The sequence below is a fragment of the Adiantum capillus-veneris genome, chromosome 5 (assembly GCF_014529385.1).
Source record: "Adiantum capillus-veneris isolate H3 chromosome 5, ASM1452938v2, whole genome shotgun sequence".
In the NCBI taxonomy this organism is placed as follows: Eukaryota; Viridiplantae; Streptophyta; class Polypodiopsida; order Polypodiales; family Pteridaceae; genus Adiantum; species Adiantum capillus-veneris.
This window is the reverse complement of record NC_140935.1, coordinates 77,703,969-77,728,523: the sequence shown is the minus strand read 5'-3', so window position 1 is coordinate 77,728,523 and position 24,555 is coordinate 77,703,969. Positions and strand designations below refer to the sequence as shown.

Here is a 24,555-nt window from a genome sequence, read left to right as displayed (position 1 = left end):
AGGGTTCAGTCAGTCCAATCAGTCTAGATTAGAAGTGATATGGCACTTTTGTGAGTCTACCGTGCATTCCCAGACACGTAGTGTAGATGCATATCCTCTGGTTGCACACAGCATGATCATCAGTATTTCCATCAAAATCCATTAGAATCAGTTAGGGGATTTTCCAGTGATTTTAGCCTATTTTCCCTATTTTTGACATTTTTCACATATTAATTTAAGTGACTTTCCAACAAAAGTAGGTAGGGCAATTTGGGTAAGAAAATATATAAGCAAACAAAAGCTAGCACTCTTTGGCAGATGAGCAAAGAGCACAACAGGCCTTTGGTAGCAGGTACTCCCCTCTCTCAGCAAGAACCCCTCAAGCACCCCATCAAGCCTAGCGTTTCCAACCAGGATCGTCAGCAGCAGACCCAAGACATCCCAGCGTTTTGCATCAGCATTGGCGTTTTTGCATCAACCTTCACCGCCAGCAAATTCAGCCAGCCATCTAGCGTTTTTACAGACCAGCATCTCTAGCGTTTTTGGTTTGCAAGGAACCGACGTTTTCAGCCTTCATTCACAGCAGAGAAATCGGCGTTTTCAACATCAAGTACAGCAGCATTTTCAACCATAAACCGCTGCAGACATCAGCGTTTTTCATTCCCCCAAAAACGCAGCCAAATCAGCATTTTCAGCAGTCCCAAATCAGCCCCAGATTTTCAGCGGACAGCGTTTTTGGACAGCCGTGAAAAGCTTGCAGATTTCAGCCCCTTAGGTCATTATCGCCATCCCCGTCATCGTCACCGACATAGCCCCGAGTTGCATCAGTTTCCATGCATCATCATTGTACCACTTTGGGCAATCATAAGTAGACCACTCTCGCCGACGAGAGTGGGGCCTTCCGAGGAGGGTTTTACAACGTCTCTGGTGTCGTATCTCTCTTCTCTCTATCTCTCAGTCTCATACACTTGCACGCACAGTGTCCATTCACTTTGTTTGTGAACATAGCACTCTCTCATTAAGAACGGAAGGCTCTACCTTCCATAAGAACAAAAGGAACCTTGAGCACAGTTCGGAGCACTCATCTTGAGAAAATACAACATTCATTCCGCTGCACCTTACATCAGCCCACAGAGATTTCAGCAGCAGATAAAGACCAGCAAGATTCACCTAAAAGTAGCAGATTCGGGCCAGAAAGACCATCAGTTTTCAGCCAAAAGACACCTTTGTTTTCAACCCTAAACCTGCAGATTTTCAGCGTCAAAGACCCACAGAAAACAGCCCCCAAATCAGCGATTTTGGACTAGTCGCAGATTTCAGCTCATAGCGTTTTTGGACAGCAGTAGGAAGATTGCAGATTTCAGCCCTTAGGTCGACTTCGTCATCACCGTCGTCATCGTCGACATAGCGTAGACTTGCATCAGTCTCATGTATACCATTTGTACCAGATTGTGCAATCATAAGTAGACCACTCTCGCCGACAAGAGTGGGGCCTTCGAAGGAGGGTTTTACAACGTCTCTAGTGTCGTATCTCTCTTCTCTCTCTATCTCTCAGTCTCATACACTTGCACGCACAGTGTCCATCCACTTTGTTTGTGATCATAGCATTCTCTCATTAAGAACGGAAGGCTCTACCTTCCATAAGAACAAAAGGAACCTTGAGCACAGTTCGGAGCACTCATCTTGAGCAAAGCGCAAACATTCATTCCGCTGCACCTTACACCGTATATAGTTCTGTGGGTTTTATGCGTGTTTGACAAGGAAAAAGCCTTCTGAACAAGAACCGGATTAGCTAATTGCTAATCCCCCACGGGTACGCACAGTTCCATCACAACAAATTGCGAAAACGGAGAGTTTTCTCGCGTGAAAACTCGTACAAATCAAAGGGGAGGTGTTCCATTGCGTGCGGAAGCTCCTGGGATACATGTAGACGTGCTTGCTTCCCTCAAAATGATCCAAAAAAGAGACTTGCAGCCAACTGTATTTATTTGTAGGTGTATGGTTTCGCACCTAAACTGCAAGATAACACCAAGAAGCCTCGATGAAGTCTAGGGGTGGTTCTATAGGGTTTGGGCACCTAACAATGACCAAAACAGGAAATTACAGCATGCTGGAATTGACCTACAGCTCACCGGAAATCTTCTAAAATGCAAGGGAAACCATCCTAGACATGTACTTTTGACCATCAAGGGCTTTGGTGCCTTTATGTTGCCAAGATTGGGGTTTGGACAGCTTGGTGAGAGTTTGGTGTAAGTGTTCAGGTCGTTTGTTTGCAATTGAATAAAGAAATGCTGAAAGGGGCATCAATCTTTGGGGCCCAGAGGGTGTCATTGTCTACTCGGAAGCACTCTAGCAGCTAGCAAGTTGTGAATTGTTTTGAAGTGGTGAATTTTAGTTGCGAGTTCATTTGTGAAGTTTCTTTGTGTTATAAAGTGCAAGGAAATTTGAACAACATAGTTTTGGGTGAAAGCTAAAGTTTTACCGCCCTTATTAGTAAGTCTTTAGGCCGGTTTCAGGAACCTTCAATACGCACTGAGCACTCATCCTGAGCATTCACCATAAATCACTTCCGCTACATACTGTACTAGAAATCTGAGTCCCTATATAGGGACCCCATTCGCTTGTACTTCATCCACATTGTATCAGTTCAGTGACCATCAAAGCTTTCCAGCGTTTAGGGTTTTTCCCTTTCTTGCCCGCCCTGAAATCAGTGACCATCAGAGCTTGCCAACGTTTAGGTTTTCTCTCTTTCTTGCCCGCCCTGAAATGCTGGCAGTGTCATATAGTTTTCCTCTTGGTGGCCCTAGGTCACAGGTATTATTCCCTAATACCCAGTACCACTGAATTCCACTTACAAGCCTGTTTTTAGATTTTTTTTCCCCTATTTTAGAGTTATGGGGTTACTTATTCGTTGGGATGAGAAAATGGCAAATTTTGGGATTGTATCACTTAAGTGATCATCAAAGCTTGCCAACGTTTAGGGTCTCTCTCTTCAGTGTCTTCTCTCTTAAGCAATTTCTCTCTCTAGCGTTTTTGCTAGGCACCATCCCTCTTTACTCTGCCTTAATGTTTTTTCAAGATCTCTCTCCTTCTCTGCCCCCTCTTGCCCCAGGTGACTCTCCCTCTACCCATACATGCACATCTAGGAGATCACTGCAACAGGGTTGCTCCCAAAGATTCCACATTTAGAGGTTGCTGTTGTCTGCCATCGAATCTAAGGGATTGTGCTTGTAGCCGCTATTTTCAGCCATTATCGTCCATCTCCCGCTACTGCATCTAACTAAACAGTCCTTTCAGATGCAAAAGCTTGTGTCAGTATATATGGTGCCCTCAAATATAGATAGAAATATATCTTATAGTGATTGCTCTTTTGGTGGAAAATCTCCACCATCTTAGTAATTTCGCCATTCCAATGTAGCAATCTGAGCTCGGATGGTAAAAAACCTCCATCGAGAAGACCTTAGAAGTGGTGAGCACAATACACCACGACAATGCAACTTGGGTTTGCACATTTTAAATATCTAGAGAGATAGGGACAAAGAATCTAACACCGAGAAGCTAGAGTGCACCACAATCTAGCGCTTGGCGTCTCTACAAAAAAGGACATCATGTGCCCTCCTCTCACCCTAGCCGAAACAATAGCATTGTCTTTCACTCCAGCAAGCTCCCAATCACCTTCCCCTCCCATGATTCTGTTCATCCTCTAATTCCAACATATTTTTATTTAGCAATCTTGTATTTAAACAATTTCTTTTCTACTGGTACATACTGGTTCATACGTTGTTATATTCATTTCTACATAGATTCCTGTGTAGAATCTCATCGCTCCGCTTCCTAGGACCTCACCTTGTAAAAGGGAGAGATCGAAAATCGAACTCATACACGGAAACACGAGCAGCCTATTTTCGATTCGTCTAACCAAGAGCGTCGCCAGGTAGAGCTGTGAGTTCATTGATACATAAACTTTAAAAAATATACAAGAAACTCTACTTTTGCCCGCCAGTCGGTTCTCCTGCTTCGACCCCGCCTCAGCCTCCTGCCGCTTTGTCCTCGCCTCACCCTCTTGCAATGTATTTGCCTACGCCTCCTGTTCCTTCTTTCCCCTCCCTCTTCTTCTTCTCCTTTTTTTTCCCGATGCAGTATCGTCAGTGATTCGCTTCTTTCTTTCGTTTTTTTGAAATCGTTAGGACATACTCTTTTCTTTCTTGATGGGCTAAGCTAGTACGTTACTATTTCGTCAAACTGTCCCTTATCCCCAAATCAATGCATTACCGATGTTACGGATTGTCAAACAAGATGGCTACACTAGGTCTTGCATATATATGTCAAGAAAGCTAGGTTTCAGAAGTTCCCAGGGTTTAGTTCAATCTGAATTTGAGAATTGAGAATACCTTCACTATATGAAGGAAATTAGTGCAACGACCTCACTTTACCCTAGGTTTTTTGCTCTTACTGATGTGCATGCTAAGCTAAGCATTTAAATCCATAGACAAGAGATTCAGGAAAAGCTCATGCACACCATGAAGGGAGCAATCCAAACCTGCAAAATTGGATTGGGTCGCTCACAGCAGTAATGCTCCACAGAGGAAACCACATGACGGCCTCTCGCGCCGCAAACTAACCCCACAAATTTCCTGTTGTGAGATGGATAAGCTAATATTAATAAGCCCACAAAGGAAACACCCACAGCCGATCTAAAGAGAGAATCACATACTCGAGCAGATCGAAACAGCCACCAGTGCAGCAGTAGTTGAGAGACTGAATGGGAGTGCCCTCAAAAATAGGCCAATGCCCGCAGAAGCAGATAACAGAAGAGACAAGCACTATGGCTATAAACACAATGGCATCCCAATCTGCCATCCTGCGTGCGTGTGGCAGTGTAAGAAGAGAGAGAGAGAGAGAGAGGGCTTGAGGCTTTGAGCCCAGCTGACTTGAATTAGGCGCCTCCACACTAAGTAACACCGAGCATTAGTGGGGCATTTGGGAGGTGGGATCAATGGCTCACGATCACCGGTTGATCATGACCGTTGGATTGCCTACGGAATGCAAAAGATTCTCACTTTTACAGATCCAAGATTTGAACCCACTACCCTCTCCCCCTCAAGATTATCTCTAACCACTAGACTAACGAGTGCTCGTTGGAAGGCATGTGTGGGATAAGTTTATAGATCACAATGTCGAGGACAAGCTTACACTTAGTTCACACCGATTTTGCACTGAGTTCACACCAAATTTGGTGTGGTGTGCAGGCCCTCCCCAGTTCACACCGAGTTCACACCAAATTTGGTGTGGTGCACGTATCTTCGAGTTCACACTTAGTTCACACCTAGTTCAAATGTCCATCGGACGGCCCGGATTGCACCCGCCTCGCGACGCCTACTGTGGGCCATTGATCCCACCTCCCTGGGGAGGTGTCATTTAGTGACCGGGGGGGGGGGGGGGGGGTGTTAAGGGGATCAAGGGTGGGAAAGTCCACGCATGTAGGCCGGGAAGATCGTAGCTGCAAGTGTCAAATCAAGACTAAACTCGGACACGAATTAAACCCCCAAAACCTGGGCAATGCATGTTAACTCAGAATATAGCCTCATAAAAACGGATGGGTCTACACATTGTGTGTGCAGGTGAGGTGGCTAGCCCATGTGAGACACGACACGACGTTGCGGGCTCAAATTTTGGATCGTGAGGGGGTGGTTAAGTCCCTATTTTGCCTCCTTTTTTGTGTTGGCCGGGTCTAGTGCGCCTCGAGATCCTGCCCTTGAACCTCGGCCATAGATCCCATCACCATCCCCTCATAGATGCTCAATGTTACTTAGTGTCGAGGCTAAGGCCGCGTCACACTCGTTTGCCAAACAGGCATGTTTGATGTGTCACACGGAGGTGGATAGCTAAGAGCGAATTCGCCCGGACTGGAGTTGACTTTGGCCATGTGGTTGTGTGATGCATTCGCACGCAACGTAATCATTGGGCAACGTTGAATGAGGACGGCCTTCCCTCCACTCTACCAAAAATGGCACAATTGGCATTGCATGGCCTTGTTAACCGCCAGCGTTGTAACTAAAGCATGTGGGCCATGGCGTTGGTAAACGCGTGCATCCCAATAAAATTTATTATGTGCTAGCTTCTTTCGTCCTCGCAAGGTGCAAACCTTCTCTCTCTCTCTCTCTATGTATGTATGTATGTAGATTGATTGATAGATAGATATAGATATGCATGCTTCACTACTCAAAGAAAGCTTCCACCATGTCTCTCCCAATCTTATCTCTCCACAATTGCATTGTTGTGAGCTCATGTTCGCTTGTTGCACTCTATATTGGTCCTCTCTCTCTCTCTCTCTCTCTCTCTCTCTCTCTCTCTCTCTCTCTCTCTCTCTCTCTCTCTCTCTCTCTCTCTCTAATGGCACATGTCTTTGACCTTAACTCAATAGCCTTTGATTCCTAGGAGGATGACCCCCGCATAGGGAGGAGCATGGGATTCATATATTACTTTCTCACGAAGGGAATGGGTAACACGTAGCCTATTGCCGTGGAGAAGATAACCATCCTGCAAGGTGAAATGGTTCCTCTTTCTTTCTCAAAGCAAGGGCTGACATTATGTCCCTAAAGTCACGGTCAGTAGCATACTCATCTATCATAGAGGATAGATCATTGTGAGTAGTTATAGACACCGCATTAACTTTTGGTCATCGTGAAAGTGCATCGGCCACTTGATTGTGCTTACCACAGCAATGTGAGCAATATGGAAAATAAATTGCGAAAGAAAATTTTCCCACCTCATTTGTTTATCGAAAAGCTTGGTTTACGTCTTGAAATACTTGAGACTTTGGTGGTCGGTTCGTAGTGTAAATGGAGTCCTCAATAAGTAGTGCTTCCATGTGTCTAGGGCATGTAGAATAGCTAAAAGCTCTTTCTCATAAATGCCCAAGACTCGTTCATCGGTATTAAGCCTTCGGTTCTCATATGTTGTGGCATGTCCTTCTCGAAGCAAAACTGCTCCAAGGCAATCACCACAAGCATCACATTGGACCTCAAATGGCTTTGAGAGATTCGGAAGCATGAGGACTGATTGGGAGCTAAGCTTTTCTTTGAGTTTATCAAAAGCATTTTGCTCCTTAGCAGTCCATACATATTTAATGTTCTTCTTAGTTAAGTCATGTAGTGGACTTGCTATTTGAGAGAATTTTGCTATGAAGCGTCTATAGTATGTGCACATACTAATAAAGCTTCTTAGCTCATGTAGATTCCTTGGATTAGGCCATGCTTTTATTACCTCTAACTTCGATGGATCCATACGGATACCATCTCGAGAGATAATATAACCTAGGTATTGAATCTCTTGAAGGAAAAATTTGCTTTTCTTTTGGTTGAGAAAAAGCTTATTCTCCCTCAATGCTTGAAAAATCACTTGGAGATGTTGCTTATGTTCCTCCAAAGACTTGGAGTAGATGATGATATCATCAAAGAACACTCCAGTGAATTTGCTGTAAGGTCTAAAAAATTTCTCCATTAGACGATTGAACGTAACTGGTGCATTAGTCAAGACAAAATACATGACTAGATATTCATAAAGACCAAACGTTGTGTGAAACGTGGTCTTTAGGATACAATGTTTGGTCTTTAGGATATCTTCATCCACTATCCTTATTTGGTGATAGCCACCTTTAAGGTCAATCCTACTGAAGTAGGTAGAGCCTTGTAGCTTACCCGCGGCACAAGAAATCTGTTTTTGATAGTGATATAGTTTAGTGCTCGATAGTCCACACACATACGGTTTTGGCACTAAAAGGACTGGAGAACAAAAGGGAGAGGAGCTAGGCCTCACCATCCCTTTGTCTACCAATTCATGTACTTGCCTCATGATCTCCTCTTGTTGAGCTTGAGAGACTCGATAAGGAGGCTTGTTAGGCGGTGAGCTTCCTAGGAGGATCTCAATTCGATGGTCATCATCCCCTCTTTTTGGAGGTAAGTTCATAGGGATATCATCAATGAACACATCTTGGAATCTGTTACGAGACTGGGCACCCTCCTGTTGTAGTGGTTAGCTGCAATTGGGATAGCTGGGCGTAATGGTTAATTATGTGTTGTCTATTTATTTTACTAATTGAGTTGATGATTTTGTAGAGTGGAATGCGGGGAGTTGATGAAGAGGCGACGACAACTATTCTTGGCCACTTTATATTTGCACAGTATCTTAGAACATCATTTCAATAAGCCACTATGGCTCTGTAAATAGTTGTAGTGGGAACTCCCCTTATGGGTCATGCAAGAACTAATGAGCTTCACTCATTTGCAAAAGTAAAGTGGTTGTAAAAGAGGGGCCTCAATTTTTGGCACCTTAAACTCAAAGTAATATATTAAATATCAACTCCACAAGAGAGGTGCCGTGGAGTTTGGGGCTAGATTTAGGCCTTTCTCTTGCAGATTCTCTTCTCTACTCTCTTAAGCTATGGTTATTTTGTTGTGTACTCTCTAATCTAGTCTCCATCTCTTACACATCTCTTACACTCTCTTACAAGCTTGTCTATGTCAATTCTATGTTTACTGTGTGTGTGTGTGTGTGTGTGTGTGTGATAGTATAAGTGAGTGTGTGTCCTCAATTTTTGGCACCTTAAACTTAAAGTAATATATTAAATACCAACTCCACAAGAGAGGTGCCGTGGAGTTTGGGGCTAGATTTAGGCCTTTCTCTTGCAGATTCTCTTCTCTACTCTCTTAAGCTATGGTTATTTTGTTGTGTACTCTCTAATCTAGTCTCCATCTCTTACACATCTCTCACACTCAAGCCAAACGAGCAATTCGAAAACTGGGGAAAACATATCTAGTCTTGGTAAATCAAATTTTTGATGAAACTGAAACTTCACATAATTCCACACACGATGAATTTCTCTCACAATTTAAAGATTGTTTCATGCATGATCTGCCACCTGGAACTCCACCATCACGCCCCGAAGACCACAAAATTGACATCATACCGGGTAGTGAACCTCCTTGTAGAGCACCTTATCGTGCAAATCCTACTGCACACAGGGAAATACAAACTCAAATCACTGATTTACTTGACCGAGGCCTAATCCGACCCAGTAATTCACCATACGGAGCTCTAGTACTTCTTGTTAAAAAGAAAAATGGAACCTTTCGTATGTGTATCGACTACAGGGCTTTAAACAAGATCACCATTAAGAATAGATTTCCTATTCCTAGAGTGGATGATCTACTAGACAAACTGAAAGGGGCAAACATCTTTAGAAAAATTGACCTTAAATCAGGGTATCACCAAGTCAAAATGTTTGAACATGATGTCTACAAAACTGCTTTCGGAACACAAACTGGGCACTATGAATTTCTTGTCATGCCATTTGGTTTGACAAATGCACCAGCTACATTCACACGCATGATGAATCGCATTTTCATTGACCACTAAGATTTTGTGATTGTATTTTTTGATGACATTTTGGTATTCAGTAAATTTGAAGAAGAGCATAAGCAACGTTTAACACGTGTATTTGATCTGCTTGCACAAAATCACTTGTATTTGAATCCTGACAAGAGTTCATTTTTCCAATCTGAAATTGAATATTTGGGACATATTGTATCGGGTAAGGGAATACATGTCGATCCAAAGAAAATTGAAGCCATTCAATCCTGGCCTAGACCCAAAAACTTGCATGAGCTACGATCTTTTATTGGTCTTTGTAGCTATTACAGGAAATTTGTTCGTAATTTTGCTTACAAAGCACATTATTTGACTTTTTTATTGAAGAAAAACACGCCTTATGAATGGACCAATTTGCAAGAAAGCTCATTTAATGCACTTAAACATGCTTTGACTAATGCACCTGTATTGCAATTGCCTGACTTTGAAAGACCATTCTTTGTGGTAGTCACGGATGCTAGTGGGAAAGGTATCGGTGCAATCCTTATGCAAGATAACCATCCCATTGCTTTCGAAAGTCGTAAATTCAAACCGTCTGAAACAAAGTTCAGTACTTATGATAAAGAGTTAACTGCTGTGGTACATGCATTGAAAATTTGGAAACACTATGTAATGGGTACTGACTTGATCATTAAAACTGATCAACAAAGTATCAAATATTTACTTTCTCAACCCTTAATAGATGATAGACATATTAAGTGGGCCGCTTTTATTCAAAGTTTCCAGCCCAACATTCAATACCAACCTGGTAAAGAAAACGTTGTAGCTGATGCTTTGAGTAGAAGACCCTCACTTAATCATCTATCAACCATTACGGGAACTTCCTTTGATACTATGCCTGACAATTATGCACATGATGATGACTTCAAAATGACATGGTTGCACATGCTTGATAATTCTGTACACACATTCCTCGAATACACTATTCAAGAAAACTTCCTTTATTTCAAACAAAAATTGTGTGTAACTAAACCTTTTCGTACATTAATTATTGAAGAATTGCACAAACCACCTTATGCTGGACATAGAGGATTTGCTGCCACTTTTCAAAATTTATGTTGTGATTTCTATTGGCCTAATATGAGAATGGATGTTAAACAGTATGTGTCAACTTGTTTGATTTGTCAAAAAATCAAAGTAGCTACAGGTAAGAAATTGGGACTTTTACACCCTATCCCCATTCCTGAAAGACCTTGGGAACATATTTCCATGGATTTTGTTATTGGTTTCCCACTCACAACACACAAACATGACATGATATGGACTATTATTGATCGTTTCTCTAAACAAGCGTACTTTGTTCCATGTAAGAAAACAGTCCACAACACATCAAGCTGCACTTTTGTTTCTAAAGATTGTTTTTCCACATCATGGTTTGCCTAAAGTGATTATTTCTGATCGAGACTCAAAATTTTGTAGTGCTTTTTGGACTACTGTATTTGAAAATCTTGGCACTACACTTGACTTCACTTCTGCATTTCATCCTGAATCTAATGGCCAAACCGAAGTCACCAACCGCACTATTATTGACTTGTTGAAGGCTTATGTTTCCTCTCAACCTAAGAAATGGGATGACTACCTACATATTTTGCAATTTGCATACAATAACACCACTCACACTGCCACGGGTAAATCTCCCTTTGAAATTGTATATGGTCACTCACTTCCTACTCCCGCTTCACGTCTTTCTAACGTTGTGCCTGTCGGTGATGATTTCACTACTGACTTTCATGATATTTTTGCAAGTGTGCATTCTGCCATTAAACACTCACAAGAACTTTACACCAAGCATGCTAACAAGCACCGCAAGGCACACCAATTCAAACAAGGTGATCATGTTTTACTTCGCATCGAAAAACGAAGGATCAAAAGTGTTGATACTAATGTCTTTGTTAAGCTTGCTCCTCGTTTTTATGGACTTTCAAAATTTCAACTGTCATTAACGACGTTTCTTTTCGTTTAGACCTACCTGCACATTGGCACATTCACAATGCCTTTCACATTAGTCTTTTATGCCCATTCCGAGGACCCCTACCTACACACCACATTTATGAAGACCCACCTTCACTTGTAGACCAAGAAGAGCAACTCATCCCTGACAAAATAGTTGACCATGAGACCACCACTACACGCACTGGAATGGTTTATAACCGTTACCTTTTGACTTTCAAGGGCCACCTTAGAGAGGATGCCAAATGGATGCCTGAAAAGTTTTTTCGCAACTTTCCCGACCTTCTCCACACTTTCCATCACTCACGGTCCAGTTGATTTCTCTATTGAGTAACTGAGGACAATTGCTATCCCTGGTGGGAGGGATGTTACGAGACTGTGCACCCTCCTTTTGTAGTGGTTAGCTGCAATTGGGATAGCTGGGCGTAATGGTTAATTATGTGCTGTCTATTTATTTTACTAATTGAGTTGATGATGATTTTGTAGAGTGGAATGCGGGGAGTTGATGAAGAGGCGACGACAACTATTCTTGGCCACTTTATATTTGCACAGTATCTTAGAACATCATTTCAATAAGCCACTATGGCTCTGTAAATAGTTGTAGTGGGAACTCCCCTTATGGGTCATGCAAGAACTAATGAGCTTCACTCATTTGCAAAAGTAAAGTGGTTGTAAAAGAGGGGCCTCAATTTTTGGCACCTTAAACTCAAAGTAATATATTAAATACCAACTCCACAAGAGAGGTGCCGTGGAGTTTGGGGCTAGATTTAGGCCTTTCTCTTGCAGATTCTCTTCTCTACTCTTTTAAGCTATGGTTATTTTGCTGTGTACTCTCTAATCTAGTCTCCATCTCTTACACATCTCTTACACTCTCTTACAAGCTTGTCTATGTCAATTCTATGTTTACTGTGTGTGTGTGTGTGTGTGTGTGTGTGTGTGTGTGTCATAGTCTAAGTGAGTGTGTGTGCTTGAAAATTGGAAGAAGAGGTGGACAGTTTGATGGTGATGGCTTGAAAGCTTATGTTGAATATTCTAAGCGGTCGATCTCCCCCTCTTCTCCCAACAGTGGTATCAGAGCCAGGTTCACTGTTGGGAGAAGAGGGAGAGATCGACCGCTTAGAATATTCAACATAAGATTTCAAGCCATCACCATCAAACTGTCCACCTCTTCTTCCAATTTCCAAGCACACACACTCACTTAGACTATGACACACACACACACACACACACACACACAGTAAACATAGAATTGACATAGACAAGCTTGTAAGAGAGTGTAAGAGATGGAGACTAGATTAGAGAGTACACAGCAAAATAACCATAGCTTAAGAGAGTAGAGAAGAGAATCTGCAAGAGAAAGGCCTAAATCTAGCCCCAAACTCCACGCACCTCTCTTGTGGAGTTGGTATTTAATATATTACTTTGAGTTTAAGGTGCCAAAAATTGAGGCCCCTCTTTTACAACCACTTTACTTTTGCAAATGAGTGAAGCTCATTAGTTCTTGCATGACCCATAAGGGGAGTTCCCACTACAACTATTTACAGAGCCATAGTGGCTTATTGAAATGATGTTCTAAGATATTGTGCAAATATAAAGTGGCCAAGAATAGTTGTCGTCGCCTCTTAATCAACTCCCCGCATTCCACTCTACAAAATCATCATCAACTCAATTAGTAAAATAAATAGACAGCACATAATTAACCATTACGCCCAGCTATCCCAATTGCAGCTAACCACTACAACAGGAGGGTGCCCAGTCTCGTAACAGAATCCTTTTCGAAAATTAGACAAGTCTAACTCGTCTTGATTCCTATCATTTACATTTGATGAAACATCAGGATCTTTTAGAGACTCTTTGACATAAATCATGTACGCAGAAACTGAGCTCTTCATTGATTTATCAAAAGCAGGAGGATTTACAAGTGGATAGTGCAACCACACTCACTAGCATCTATATACATGTTCTTTCCCCTGTAGGTGAAATAGATTCTCCTTTCAGGGAACTTCATATTGGCAGCCATGCAATCAAACCATGACGCTCCTAGGATAGCATCCTCATGTTGGAGAGGAGAGATGAAAAAGTCTTCTTTGTCGACATAGCTTTGGACATGGAGCCTCAACTTCCCAATCAAGGGAGTAACGGAGCCTTGTTGTCCCTTGAAAGATGTGTCAGTTGTTACCATATCTCCCATCTCGAAAGCTTGAATGCCCAACTTGGTGGCCAACTCCGTTGATATGAAGTTGTGAGTAGAGCCAAGGTCAAACAAGATGAAGGCATCGTGCTCTCTTACCTTTCCCCGAGCATAGGAAAGTGATGATCCTTCGCAATGAGCATCCTCTTTTGGACCTTCGATGGTGGAAGCCCTAGGAGTCTCATTGCGAGCATTCTTCTTGGGGCAAGAATGATAGCCATGTCCTTGCTCCCCACACTTGAAACACTTATGGTCCTTGCGAAAAACTTCAAGCTCTTCAAGAGAGAGTTTGTTTTTGCCTTTGTAAACTCCCTTCTCCTTGGACCGATTGTTATTGTTGTTGTTGGAAGTGCCTTGAGAAGAATTTTGAGCATTGGTTTTCCCCTTTGCATCATTTTTGTCTTTGTTTTCCATGGGCTTGACATTCCGTCTAGCCCCTTGATGGAAATTGATGTGTGAAGCAACCATGGTGTGATGGATTACTGTGGTGATAGAACCAGGCCTTTGAGAGTTGATGTATTCGGCCATCTCTTCAGATAATCTCGCACAAAATTGCTGCTTTTGCTCGGCAAAGTCTATCTTTTGAAAAACAGTAGCCTTGAGATGTAAATCCCAAAACTTGTCTACATACTTGTGGATAGACTCATGAGAGAGAAGCTTCAAGCTGCGCCATTCGGTGAGCATTTTGTCCTTTGCATCACTTGCAAGGAATTGCTTCATGATGGAAACTTGTAGAGTTTTCCATGTCTATGGGGCTTCGACGTTGCCACGAAAGCTGGCCCACCATTGAGAGCCGATTTTTAGAGGTGCATAACTACATGGCATAGCTTGGAGGACTCTGTGAAGCCCTCGTCTCCAAAGGCCACATCAAATTGTTGGATGAAGGCCAACGCTTTGTCGGTAGCACCAAATGTGGCATCATAGGTGAGAAAAGAGACACTCTTTCCTCCCTCCTTAAACTTCTTTAGCTTTTGTGACCTTTGCCATGTAGGGTATGATTTGCGATGTCATCCCCTATTGTATTCTCTTGGAGAATAGCCATAGCTTTCGTCGGAAGAAGAGAAAGGTGAAGAAGAAGGAGAAGTGGGTGACCTCTTTCTAACCCTTTTCTTCCTTTGTTTCCTCTCTTCCCTTTCGGAATGATGAGGAGAAGGACTATGTGTTGATCATTTCCTCTTGGGAGGAGTGGACAATCGTCTAGACCGCCGTCTTCGTGGAGCTATATCTTCAGAGGAACTTAAAGTTTCATTGCTTTCTTGCTCTTTGGATTCCTCCTCTCGAATGGGAGAGAGTCTTCTTTTGGGAGTCTCTTCATGAGGCCTCCTAAGCTCTCTCTCCTCTTGGAGAGGAAGGGAAATTCCATAAGCGCGAAGTTGTTGAGTAACTTCGGCTTGCAAAGCAGGATTGCCCATAGCTTGCTGCAACCTAGTAATGAGATAATTGACAAACATGGGGGCATCATCATTAGCACCTTCATGTGCAAAATCAAAGGTATCAGTGTTCATTCTACTCTCTTGGTTATTTTCAGCCATGTTAACAAAATTTATGTACGTACTTAGTGTATGCTTTGGCAATTCAAAACCTTAGTTTCCACTCCTCTTAGCCTTTGAAAATCGGCTCTTAAGTATCTACACCCACGACTTGAAGTTATTTAATTATAGAGAGTAGTGGAGTAGGTCTAACATAGCAGAGATGCCGAGGGCTAGCTCCTTTTGGACTTCTTATGGCTCAATAATGGTAAAGCATTAGGTAAGTCTAAAAAGACTCCATTATTAAGTCCAAAGCTCCCGAGGTGTGCACCATATCCCATATAGTGGGCTCAACAAAACCGATAATAGGTCTCAGTTCTACTTACCCTAATATAATTAACGAACTCAAACCTTTATAGGCTACTTAAGGACCTCTCTTCTTAAGCAAGAAAAGAGAAACCAAATGCTATGATACCTATGTAATGAAATTGGCCTATTAACTCGAGAGTAGCGAAAATTAGAGAGAGTACTTTTGTAAAATTACTTTGTGAGCATAGTGGGCAAATATAATTGATGGTAGCAACATAAACATAGCATTTAGTTAACTTGGCATGAACAATACTTTTGCAAGAGAGAGAATTTAGAGAACATGACAACAGTTGAGGACCGGATTTATGTGGAGCCGGTTCCCCCTCCAATAGGCATTTGTATTATGATTTCTCCCATCAAGAGAGACTTGTTACAATACAATCTTTGTGTTCGTGACCTAGGTGATGCAATGAAGATGGAAAGCTTCATGCATCACAAGCATAACATAAACTTTGAGAAAGCATTAACTATCCCAAGCCTCAGTCCCAAGACCTCAAACACCTTCGAAGGTGGAGAAAGCTAGCAGGGAATGAGGGTGGGGAAGAGGAAGAAGAAACATTTCATAGGAGAAATAACTAGTTCCTCACTTATCATCACTCTTCTTGCTAGAATACATAATAGCATAGTAATGAAGATGGAGAAGATGGCAAGCTTAAGCATTGAAGCATGGCTCTTGGTTGGATTTGCACTCCATAGCCAAGAGTGTTGGTGTAGGCCCTCAACCTCTCTACTTGCTTAGAGAAGGAGAGGGAGCTCTTGCACTTCACAAAATGAGAGAGTGCGCGTGTGTGTTTGGGGGGGGGGGAGAGTATACCCCCTAAGAAATCCCCTAGCTTCCTTGGTCGACCCCCCCTTGTAGCTCATGCTTGAAGCTCATTGGACCCCTCCAAGCCTAGCCAATCAGCAGGAGGTAAATGAAGTAACAAGGGTAGCCTTGGGACAAGTGTCCCCCTTGAGAGAGAGGACTTGATAAATGTAAAAACAATTAATTTAATCTTCTAATTTATCATTGGACCCCTTGGGTGGCCAACCAATAGGCTTTAGGCACACCATGAGGAGGAACTTGACAAGTGTCTCTTTTGCTTTCTTTGTACCAAGCATGCCTTGTGTGGTGTGTGGGTGTTCTCTCTCATCCCCCCTCCTGTAGGACTCGCCCTCTCCTTGTAGGGATTATATTTGACTTTTGTTCCACCTCAAGCCCCTCAACCTTGGGCCTAATTCTTACCACAAGCTTGGCCCTTAAGCCCCTCAAGCTTGGATTGGGTTCTCACCTCAAGTACAGCCCTAACATCTCAAGCATGAAAAGCAACTCAAGCATCAAGCACCTCAAGCACCTTAAGCTTGGGCCGCGTTCCCAGCTCAGCCCTAGCTTACCTAAGGTCAAAGGACTTTTTACACTAACTATTGGAGGTCTTCAATGAAGCTAACCCTAAGGTCTTTATGCTCCATTGGTTAGCCTTGCTCTTTGCTAGACCATCCCTCATTTGGGCCCCTTTACCATTGGCCCCGTCTTGAGATAGATCTATAAGTACATGTCTATGTCTTCACCCTTGGTCCCGTTTATTCCCCACATTAAATGATCAGTTTAATATGAGAAATTATTTGGGTTGGTTAGATATTAGATTTATGACTCTCTGTGTGTGTGTGTGTGTGTGTGTGTGTGTGTGTGTGTGTGAGAGAGAGAGAGAGAGAGAGAGAGAGAGAGAGAGAGAGAGGAGGGGGAGAAGAATTCCAACCCGCCAAAAAAAGAGAGAAGAACAAATCTCAAAGATTCAATTGGCTAAGACTTGAAGCTTGAGAGAGAGAGAGAGAGAGAGAGAGAGAGAGAGAGAATTTTCATATTCGCAGAGTGATTATAGAGACTAAAATCCACCCTCCTCGCTTATGTGCACACACACACATACCTAAAAATATATGTGTGTGTGACCTTCTGGCCATGCGTTTCTTAGCCGCATCAACACGTGGGTCACACACTAGCTATATATTTAAGAATTGATATGTGAAGGGATATGTACTTTTCCTTGTGCAATGTTGTGTTTTGAACACCCCTTCCATGAGGAAGATTTTTCTATGGAACTTGCCCTTCATTGAGAAGAGTTACAAAATTTCACATTAGTGTGTAAGGTAAATCTAAAAGGAAGGGTTGATATTTTCACCCCGTGGATCAAGGTCAGGAGATTGATGCTTGAGGGCAATCAACACTACCAATGCTCTTGGAAGCTCTATGTGCCGGGCCTAGGGGTTGGAGGTCCTCCTCTATATATGACACACCAATGATATTGAGGGGATCAACGATGGGGGTTCATTTGATGGCCACATGTAAAATCAAGGTTGTGGATTTGGAGACCCAAAATTACAAATGCTGCATGAGCACTCAAATTTTCCAAATTTACATTTTGCCTGCATTTACAAAGCCATGCAAACGTGCAGTATCTTCAAGAAGCAAGCATGGGTGAGTGGTTAGGGCATCTCGTTACCAAGCGAGACGTCATGGGTTCAAGTCTCAAAGTGGGGAGAGAGGGGATTCGGACCTGAATTTACACTTCTCACGCGAATTTACAATATGAACATCCGACGATCCGATTTCGCCCGCGGTCATCAAATGCACCTTCACACTTGATCCCCTCAATATCCTTGGCATATCAAATAGTGAGGAGGGTTGGAGGTCATCAATCTTTTTGTCGGTCTAGAAAAGTATGCTTCCATTCCCAAGCAAATCACTTTATGCCATGCTAGACTCACATCCCACTGGAGTCCTCATGAGCGTTATGTATGTAGTATGAACCTCCTCTTAGGGCGGGTTTGTATGCTAGGGTGGCACCTCGCCAGCTTAACTATGCTTCCACCCCAGCTTGGTACGCTAGTGCGCATTGGACCGCATTCACACATTGTATGACGCCCGCCACATGGAATATGTTGTTCACCTCCTGTAGCCAATGCTCAGGAAGTAAACCTTAAAAAAAAAATCGAGTTTTAAATTGCCTCGCCCTCCCCCCCACAGAAATTGCATGCTACTCTAAGTCTATCACAACAGCCCCCCACACTGAACCCTCCCTCCCTCCCTCTCTCCATCCTCTCTCTCTCTCTCTCTCTCTCTCTCTCTCTCTCTCTCTCTCTTCACAGGCCCTCTGAGCTATAGATACCCACACGTCCACACACTCACTCCTAGAGCTCTCTCTCTCTCTCTCTCTCTCTCTCTCTCTCTCTCTCTCTCTCTCTCTCTCTAATGGCAGCTAGTGTGTATCTTCAACATCCACTAAGCAATATCCCGTTCACCCTATAGGAGCTTTTTGTGATGCCATTTTCTCACGACATGCTCTCTCCGAAGCTTGTTTTCTTTGGCGCTTTTGAGTAGCTCAGTAGAAGCTCTTGTGGTAGTGGGGGTAGTGTTGGGGAGTTGCCCTAGAAGCTTTGCCGCAGGAGGCATGTCATCAGATTTGCTTGCCACAACTTCGATTTGATGCTTGGCATGTCCTCATTGAAGGGGGTGGAGCTCTTGCAAGATACGACATTGGAGGTCATAAGTTAGCCATCCCGGATTTTGAACCCATGATGAATGGAGACGAGGTGACCGCTGACATGGTCGACACACGGATGGGGCTCGCTTCCATTGCATCGGAACCACCTGCCGGCAACTGCATTGACAACACTCGTGAAATGCTACTCTAACTCATGGGCTGCTCTTCAAGGAGTAGAGACATATTGCCATTGGCCTACCATGAAAGTGGACATACATGAGTATGTTTCAAAATGCGTAGTATGCCAAAAGACCAAGTATGATAGAGGGAAGCAACCTGGATTACCCCAGCCATTGTTTATCCCAAATTCACCATGGGAGAGTATATCCATGGATTTCATCTTTGGATTGCCCAAGTCTATCCATGGGAATACGAGAATATGGACAATAGTCGACAGGTTTAGCAAGCAAGCACACTTTATTCTTGTCAAAAAGACTATTAAGGCACACCAAATGGGAACTCTCTTCATATCTCAGATTTTCAGACACCATGGATTACCAACATCCATGTGTTAGATAGAGATCCTTAATTTCTGGAAAGGTCTCTTTGAAAATCTAGGAACAAGATTGAATTTCTTTTCAGCCTATCACCCACAAACGGATGGCTAAAGTGAGATAGCCAATCTTACGATACTTGATCCACTCAAGACTTATGTTACAGAAGTAGATCAACACTCACAATGGGAAAACTACTTACCTCTTGTAGAGTATGCCTACAATAATACTGTACATACTTCTAAGGGAAAAGCACCTTTTGAGATCATTGAGAGAAGACCTAAAAGTCCCTTGCTACTCAAAGTGCATGGGAAGATCTTCACTGCCGATGAGTATAGCCATGACCTACAAGAATCTTCTCAAAAGATTAAGGAGGCTATATCCATCTCTCAACAAAGGCAAAAAGTTACCGCTGACAAGCACACAAGGGCCTTAACGTTCAAAGAAAACGATTGGGTCTTACTTAAGTTTCCTAAGGCTCGATTAAGGCAAACGATGGGAAAAAATCCTACGGGCCATCAAAAGTATTATGCTAAGCTAGCAAAAAGATACTATGGTCCTTTCTGAATCTTGAAGCCCATCAATGAGACGGCTTCCCAACTCAAGTTGTCCAACCATTGGCTCATACACAATGCCTTTCATGTGAGCGTACTTAAGCCCTACAAAGGAGAACCACCAGTGTACCAATTATTGAAGACCCTCCCGAAGTTGAAGACCAAGAAGAGGTGCTACAATCCTTTGGCATGAAGACAAGGTACTACGACATGGTAAGATTATCCAACGGTATCTTATTAAGTTAAAAAATTATCCTTTTGAAGATGCTAGATGGATGCAAGGAATATAGCTTGAGGATAGTATGAACCTTGTCAATGCTTACAATGCTACGTTAGAGTAAGCAAATGTACAAATTTCTTTTAAATGACCCATGTTTTTGTCTTATAAGAATAGTTCCCACTTTAATTGTGCACAAATTTAAATAGTATGCATGCTTAGAATCATGTTTGTGATGACGACGTCTCTCAAATACCAAGTAGAATTTGTCACTCTATTTTGGGAAAATGAAACGGAATAAAGAGCAGACATGCTTGCGGCCGCTATGTCTCCCAAGCACCAAATGGATTAGTCATCCATCTTGGAAAGCTGTCGTAGGGTAAAAAGGGATCCTCTACACGCTAAGTAAGATTGACTAATGACTAAGGCTTTATATCTTCTACCTCATAGTTGAGGACGACTATGATTTCAAAAGAGAGGTAATGTCATAAAATCTAATATCTAACCAACCCAAATGATTTTCTAATATTAAATTGATCATTTAATGTGGTAGAATAAACGGGACCAAGGGCTAAGATATAGACATTTGCTTATAGATCTATCTCAAGATGGGGCCAATGGTAAAGGGGTGCAAATGAGAGATGGTCTAGCAAAGAGCAAGGCTAACCAATGGAGCATAAAGACCTTAGGGTTAGCTTCATTGAAGATCTCCAATAATTAGTGTAAAAGTCCTTTGACCTTAGGTAAGCTAGGGCTGAGATTGAGGTGGGAACCCGGTCCAAGCTTAAGGTGCTTGAGGTGCTTGATGACTAAAGTGCTTGATGAGACTGAGATGCTTGAGGTGCTTGTGATGCTTGAGATGTCAGGGCTGTACTTGAGGCGAGAACCCAACCCAAGATTGAGGGGCTTAAGGACCAAGCTTGTGGTGAGAACTAGGCCCAAGGTTGAGGGACTTGAGGTGGCACAAAAGTCAAATCTAATCCCTACAAGGAGGGGGCTAGCCCTACAAGAGGGGGGGTGAGAGAGAACATGCACACACTCACACAAGAAGGCATGCTTGGTACAAAGAAAACAAAAGGGACACTTGTCAAGTTCCTCCTCATGTTACCCTCATGGTGTGCCTAAAGCCTATTGGTTGGCCACCCAAGGGGTCCAATGATAAATTAGAAAATTTAATTAATTGTTTTTACATTTATCAAGTCCTCTCTCTCAAAGAAGAAAGGGAGACACTTGTCCCAAGGCTACCCTTGTTACTTATTTACCTCTTGCTTGTGATTGGCTAGGCCTGGAGGGGTCCAATGAGCTTCAAGCATGAGCTACAAGGGGGTGTCGACCAAGGAAGCTAGGGGCTTTCTTAGGGGGTATACTCTCCCCCCCCCCACACACACATTGTGTGAAGTGCAAGAGCTCCCTCTCCTTCTCCAAGCAAGTAGAGAGGTTGAGAGCCTACGCCAACACTCTTGGTTATGGAGTGCAAATCCAACCAAGAGCCATGCTTCAATGCTCAAGCTTGCCATCTTCTCCATCTTCATTACTATGCTATTATGTATGCTAGCAAGAAGAGTGATGATAAGTGAGGAACTAGTTCTTTCTCCTATTCATATTTGTTTTTAGACGTAGAATTAGGCACAAAAAAATTCGCATTTTTCTCATTGTGCTAACATATCATCAACATTTATAGAATGAAAACGTGGCCTATCATATGTTTAGAATTAGTTTTTCTATTCAAGGAAGAATAGATATATGTTATGGAAGCCACCTATATGATAAGAAATGTATTTAGATTTCATTAAAGCTACAAAAAAATCTTGAAAGTTCAACTTTAGCCCAAAAAAAAACATTGACAAATTTTCATAAGTAGGCCATACCTTTCATATGATCATTTTCCTCTCCTTAGAAGTATGATAGCTATTAGCATGTAGAGAACCGATAAGGCTACTCATGTAGCAATCTAGCCCTTACTAAAATGACTTCTATGGTGAAAAACAACACTTGTTTTGTGGCACAATTCACGAATCACTTGCAAGAACAAAGTTGAAATTGGAACAAATAGCCCAAAAAAAAGCCAATTTTTTTGTACCTCTCATAAGCCAACTTTGAAGATATATAACACTTAAAATAGGTTTTTGAAACGCTTCTAATAATTCAAGTCATTTAAATGCCAATGTGATGCATGCAAATATTTCTTGGGAGCAGTATTGCTCCAAGAAGGGTACACCATATCATATGAGAGTTGAAGGCTTCACAACGAGGAACAAACTCCAGGTACCTATGAAAAAGAACATCTAGTTGTTCTCCATGATTTGGATACTTGGAAGCATTGCTTTTTTAACACTCCTTTTATTATCTGAACTTACCATAAAATCTTAAAGTACTTCATGACACAAAAAAATCTTTTTGACAAGCAAAGGAGGTGGGCTATTTTCTTTCACAATTTAATTTTCATATTGCTCATATTCTTGGGAGTAGTAATAAAATCACAGAAGCACTCTCTTGTAGATTGAAAGACAATGCTGTCATTGTAGCATACCATAATTATTTATCTTTAATGATGGATGAGTATTCTCAAGACAATGACTCCATGGATCTAATCTCAACCATAGGATTAGGGAAGAAATAGGAACCATAGTCACTAGAGAATGGTTGTCTTCTATATAATAATTGGCTAAGTGTTACTCACTCTCTAAAAGGTCATGTATGAATCTCATGCTCCACCTTATGTGGGGCATAGAGGAACTCAAGATTATCTTGTGGTGTTTATGGTTGGTGCCATGGCTTGGTTGAGCATGGTCTATGATATAACTTTTTGGTTTTAATTCATTACACTCATATATTGTGAGCTTGCCAAAGAAAAAAAGGAATTCAAAATACTCTTAAAGGATTAGAGGTATACTTTTATTGGCCTACAATGAAGGTGGATATACAATACTATGTGCCTAAGTGCCTTATTTGCCAGAAGATAAATTATGACAGAGGGAAACAACCTGGTTTACTACAACCATCGCCAATTCTTGAAGCACCTTGGGATAGTATTTGAATTGATTTTATTTTTGGCTTGCTTAAAGCAATCCATGGAATATGAGAATATGGGCGATAGTTGACAAGTTTAGTAATCAAGCACATTTCATTCCTTTCAAAAAAACTATCGATGCACACCATATGGAAAAACTCTTTATGTCTCAAATTTCAAATATCATGGCCTCACTAGCTCAATTGTGCTAGATAGAGATATGAGAATGACTAGAAATTTCTGGCAAGGATTATTTAAGAACTTGGGCATCAAGTTGAAATTTTGTTCAACCTATCATCCTTAAACGAATGGCCAAAGTGAAATAGCAAACTGTGTAGTCCTAGATATTAAGGCTTATGTCATAGAAGTAGATCAAAGGAACCAATCGGAGAAGTATTTAACACTAGTAGAGTAGGCAACCAATCCCCGGCAACGGCGCCAATGTTGGCGGGTCATAGCATAGCTCAATCCATTGACATAACGTCAAACTGATGGATCAAAACTTGGCTAGTGCATAGAGGCATGGAGTCAATGAATGTGCAAGAAGAGGATCCTAATCAAGAGAGAGAGAGAGAGAAGAAGAAGGGAATGCAATGCAAATAGTGTGCTGCTCAATGCCTGCTCTCTAATCTCACAAATCAACAGGACAATGGTGCACACACACATAGATCAAAAACTCAAAGAGCTCACCAATTAAGCGAAGGAGAAGAGAAATGAGAGTGGGGAGCAATAATTAGAGACTAATTAACACTTAATCACATACCATTAATGCAAATGACACGGAGGTAGAAGAAGATGAGTACTCAAGTTTCAATTGCATGCCATCAAAGGACTGGAAGCACAAGTGGAAGCTCCACTACACGCATCACCATCTCCACCTTCCTCACAAGCTTTCCATGAAAGATCTACTCTCAAAAGGATCAATGAAAAATGACCTAAATTTCACTTTTATACCTACGGCATACAACTCACTGTAGGGTTGTAGCTACGTCGTGTGCGCACCCTCCTTCTACAGCAATTGCCATCATCACGAGCTATGCAGGTCGATGATGCACAATCCAAGTTGCACACGCTTACTCTTCTTGCCACCTCCACCCCGCTTTGGCTCTGTGCCTCCTCCACCTTAGCATAAAAAAGCAAAAAATAATACCACCACTACCTATGTATGTGATAACCTAGTACAAAGATTTTTTTATAAAAAAATTAGTATGGAAGTCTTTGCAATCTCTGTTGTGCAGATTGTATCTCTGAGCTATATAAGGCAATATAGTATGATGCTTGCAATAGTTTGTCATGGGTAGATACTGGAGTGAGCTGGGATACAAGTAACTTAACATTAAGCACATATTGTGTTGTTGTACCCTTTGATGCAGGT

General features: G+C 42.1%; 1 protein-coding gene across 2 annotated transcripts in view; it reads right to left on the bottom strand.

The window, feature by feature from the left end:
- LOC147457565 (DHHC-type zinc finger family protein) overlaps positions 1-4,921 on the bottom strand; it is a 54,357-nt gene extending 49,436 nt beyond the window's left edge. For both annotated transcript variants that reach the window (XM_086512426.1, XM_086512427.1), the window contains exons 1-2: positions 4,694-4,921; positions 4,520-4,613 (exon numbers count right to left, since the gene is read on the bottom strand). In XM_086512426.1, the coding sequence (XP_086368552.1) occupies positions 4,520-4,613; positions 4,694-4,839 (240 nt within the window). In that variant the 5' untranslated portion in view covers positions 4,840-4,921. The remainder of the gene's footprint in view (positions 1-4,519; positions 4,614-4,693) is intronic.
- Positions 4,922-24,555: the final 19,634 nt, after the last annotated feature.